At 33.4% G+C, this 3643-nt stretch overlaps 1 protein-coding gene across 1 annotated transcript in view; it reads right to left on the bottom strand.

Moving 5' to 3' along the window:
• The window catches only part of LOC106476362 (protein toll-like), a 15941-nt gene extending 13397 nt beyond the window's left edge, over positions 1-2544 (bottom strand). The window contains exon 1 of the mRNA XM_013937020.2: positions 1665-2544. Within this exon, the coding sequence (XP_013792474.2) occupies positions 1665-2363 (699 nt within the window). The 5' untranslated portion in view covers positions 2364-2544. The remainder of the gene's footprint in view (positions 1-1664) is intronic.
• Between the last annotated feature and the right edge of the window lie 1099 nt (positions 2545-3643).

Below are 3643 nucleotides of genomic sequence, written 5' to 3'. Positions count from 1 at the left end.
TCAGTAAGTTAGTTAACTAAAGATAGTTAACAACTTACTGAGTAATAACCAGCAACAATACATGTTAACTATCTTTATAACCAGCAACAATACATGTTAACTATCTTTAGTTAACTAGATAAAAGACACCAAAGGCCAGAACAGATAAACTTATACTTGAATGTCAATCGAAACTCTGAGTAAAGATAAAAGACACCAAAGGCCAGAACAGATAAACTTGTACTTGAGATCGACATACTTTGGAGTAGTTAAAAGAAATGTCAAACAGTTGGCGATTATCCTTACGCCTGAGAGTTGTTGTTATTAATCAACTATATTGGTCAGATTGTAAGTAGGTTTAGATATAATTATCATTCACCAGGTTGATAGTTTCTGGTGAATTATCACAACAATTTCTACCAGCATCAAAGAACAATATACCATAAATATCAGCATTAATATTTCTATAAATAAAGGAATTAGGAAAAAGAACCAGAAAGAAGAAAAAAATCTATATTCCAAAATAATATTTACACAACTACAAAATTACAAACAACACTGAGTAATAACCAGCAACAATACATGTTAACTATCTTTAGTTAACTAATTTACTGAGTAATAACCAGCAACAATGCATGTTAACTATCTGTAGTTAACTAACTCACTGAGTAATTTACAATGATGTTTTACTGGTAAACTCCCCTGGTATTACACCCTTGTAATGATGTTTTACTGGTAAAACTCCCCTGGTATTACACCTTTACAATGATGTTTATAGCACTTCCATTATTTTTGTTTACGTCACCAACCACCATATTGCCTGTACACTATTCCGCAGTTATAACACGCTCTATTCAAACCTAATCGCTATTATACATCGTAGGCTTACTATAAGTTTGTGTGAACTTCATGTGGTGCACGTCAAACATCAGGGATATTCAACGTGTCCATTAGAGTTTCTGTGATCCTATTTGGCTTTAAAGTTCATGAATAATTTTCTGACACCAATACTGAGTTTAGTTTTATTTGTAGACATTTTTTTATTCATTCATTGGTTGTTTGTTTTTTCCCATAGGAGGAGACGTTAAAAACAAATACTGTTTGTTTAATGCATGTGGTTTTTATTATCTTTGCTGTATTTTTCATTCTGTAATTTATTACAAGGTCTCAGATCTCCGACACTGAGGTCTGGACTACAACTGGTGTGCATTAGTGTGAAACTTTAGATTAAACGTTGGTTTATATACGTAAAGGTTGTGTATCAGCGAGATCGGTTGGTGTGTATATACCTAGTATTAAAATGTCAGTATTAGTGTCAGATTTTAGGTTAGTCGTTGGTGTATCTATACCTAACAGTAATGGGTGTGTGTTACTATGAGACTTTAGGTTAAACGCTGGCCATTATAGTTAAATTTAAATTCAAAGTGCGTTCCTAATAGTAAATGATATATATATATATTAGTCTGAAACTTTACGTTAAATATTGGTGTATACGTAGTAGTAAATGATGTGTTAGTGTTAAACTTTAGGTTAAAAGGCTTAACTCTAATAACAACTTCCTAAAGCGTTAAGTCTCCGATTTAAATATTACTGTATATTTAATTCCCACAAACAAGGTTGAAGATATATTGAAGGTTTCTGATTTTATATACAGTTAATCTATATAATAATTACTTTCAACTTACTTCAATGTTGACCATGTTATCCAACAATCCGTCAGCATACATCAAAGAACTGTTTACTAGAGACAACTCTTTTAGTTGATGCATTTCTCGAAAAGTTCCTGGTTCTAGAACTTTGATTGCGTTTCGGGAAAGATCGAGACTACGTAGATTCGTAAGGGAAACAAACGCATCTTTGTGAATAGATACAATTTTGTTTGCTTTTAAATCTAAGAGTTCCAAGATCGTGAAGTTTTGAAACTCAAATTTGATCTCCTTGATTTCTCCATGTTCCATCCACAGACGTCTAAGTCTCATTCCTACGTTAGAAATAGCTCTGGGTATGGATTCTATTTTACCATAGTTTAATTTGAGTTCCCAAAGTCCTTGAACGGTTTCAAAAGCGTCTGGATCAATGGTCTTCACATCCACGTGTCGGAGGAGAATCTTCTGGATTGTCAGGTTGGCAAAAAGAGATGAGGGAATGTGGGATATATTAGACTTACTGATATAAACATGGTTTAAAGTTTGGTTTTTCAGGTCTTCGTGCAGCACACTAGTCAACTGTGACGGGTCGGATATGTTAAAACAGTTAACATTTAAAAGCTGACCTTGGTACCGACAAGTACAGTTCTTCAGCTGAGGGCACTGGTTTTCAGAAACTTTCACCTTGACACTAGATAAACAAACAAACGGAAGAACGATAAACCAGACGAGAAACATTGTTGGACAGAAATGTGATCTTCTGAAGAACAGTCTGTTGTTTCATTCAAACTTGTAAATCTACGAACCTCATCTAAAGCGTTTACCAGAACTACGTATGTAATTATTACTAAACTTCCTGTTTCATGATGCACGTGCTTAGCGAAGAGGTATAAAGTAAAAAACAAAACGGAAATATAAAGATAAGCTAGTCATAATATTTCCTTCTCACATGTCCTGTTATTCACGTTAGTATTAAACACACGATGTTGGAAAAGTACGTGTAATTATTTTGTTTTTAGTACGATATAGTTTGAATCTGATTAAAAGCAAACGTGATGAAGGTTTCATTATCCGTTTTATAAAAAACGTTTGTTCTCCTTGATAACATAAACAACCGATAGGGTTACATGACCCAACTCATCGTCCATAACATATTCCAAGTGCTAGTTATAATAGATACTACTTTCTACAAACTGTCAATCATTCTAACGGAATGACAGGTTAATTGGCCAGTCAGATATTTGGATACGATTGTTTGTTTTTGAATAAAATCATAAACTGTTATAGAACGAATGTTGCTCAAAATATCAATCAAAACTCTGAGTAAAGATAAAAGACACTGTAGGCCAGAACAGATAATCTTATACTTTAATGTCAATCGAAACTCTGAGTAAAGATAAAAGACACTGTAGGCCACAACAGATAATCTTATACTTTAATGTCAATCGAAACTCTGAGTAAAGATAAAAGACACTGTAGGCCACAACAGATAATCTTATACTTTAATGTCAATCGAAACTCTGAGTAAAGATAAAAGACACTGTAAGCCAGAACAGATAAACTTATACTTGAATGTCAATCGAAACTCTGAGTAAAGATAAAAGACACTGTAGGCCACAACAGATAATCTTATACTTTAATGTCAATCGAAACTCTGAGTAAAGATAAAAGACACTGTAAGCCAGAACAGATAAACTTATACTTGAATGTCAATCGAAACTCTGAGTAAAGATAAAAGACACTGTAAGCCAGAACAGATAAACTTATACTTGAATGTCAATCGAAACTCTGAGTAAAGATTAAAAACACTGTAAGCCAGAACAGATAAACTTATACTTGAATGTCAATCGAAACTCTGGGTAATGATAGAAAAACACCAAAGGCCAGAACAGATAAACTTATACTTGAATGCCAATCGAAACTCTGAGTAAAGATAAAAAAACACCAAAGGCCAGAACAGATAAACTTATACTTGAATGCCAATCGAAACTCTGAGTAACCCCTTGGTACAACATAGG

Source organism: Limulus polyphemus, unplaced genomic scaffold (genome assembly GCF_000517525.1).
Source record: "Limulus polyphemus unplaced genomic scaffold, Limulus_polyphemus-2.1.2 Scaffold10381, whole genome shotgun sequence".
Classification (NCBI taxonomy): domain Eukaryota; kingdom Metazoa; phylum Arthropoda; class Merostomata; order Xiphosura; family Limulidae; genus Limulus; species Limulus polyphemus.
This window is presented reverse-complemented; position numbering and strand designations above follow the sequence as displayed.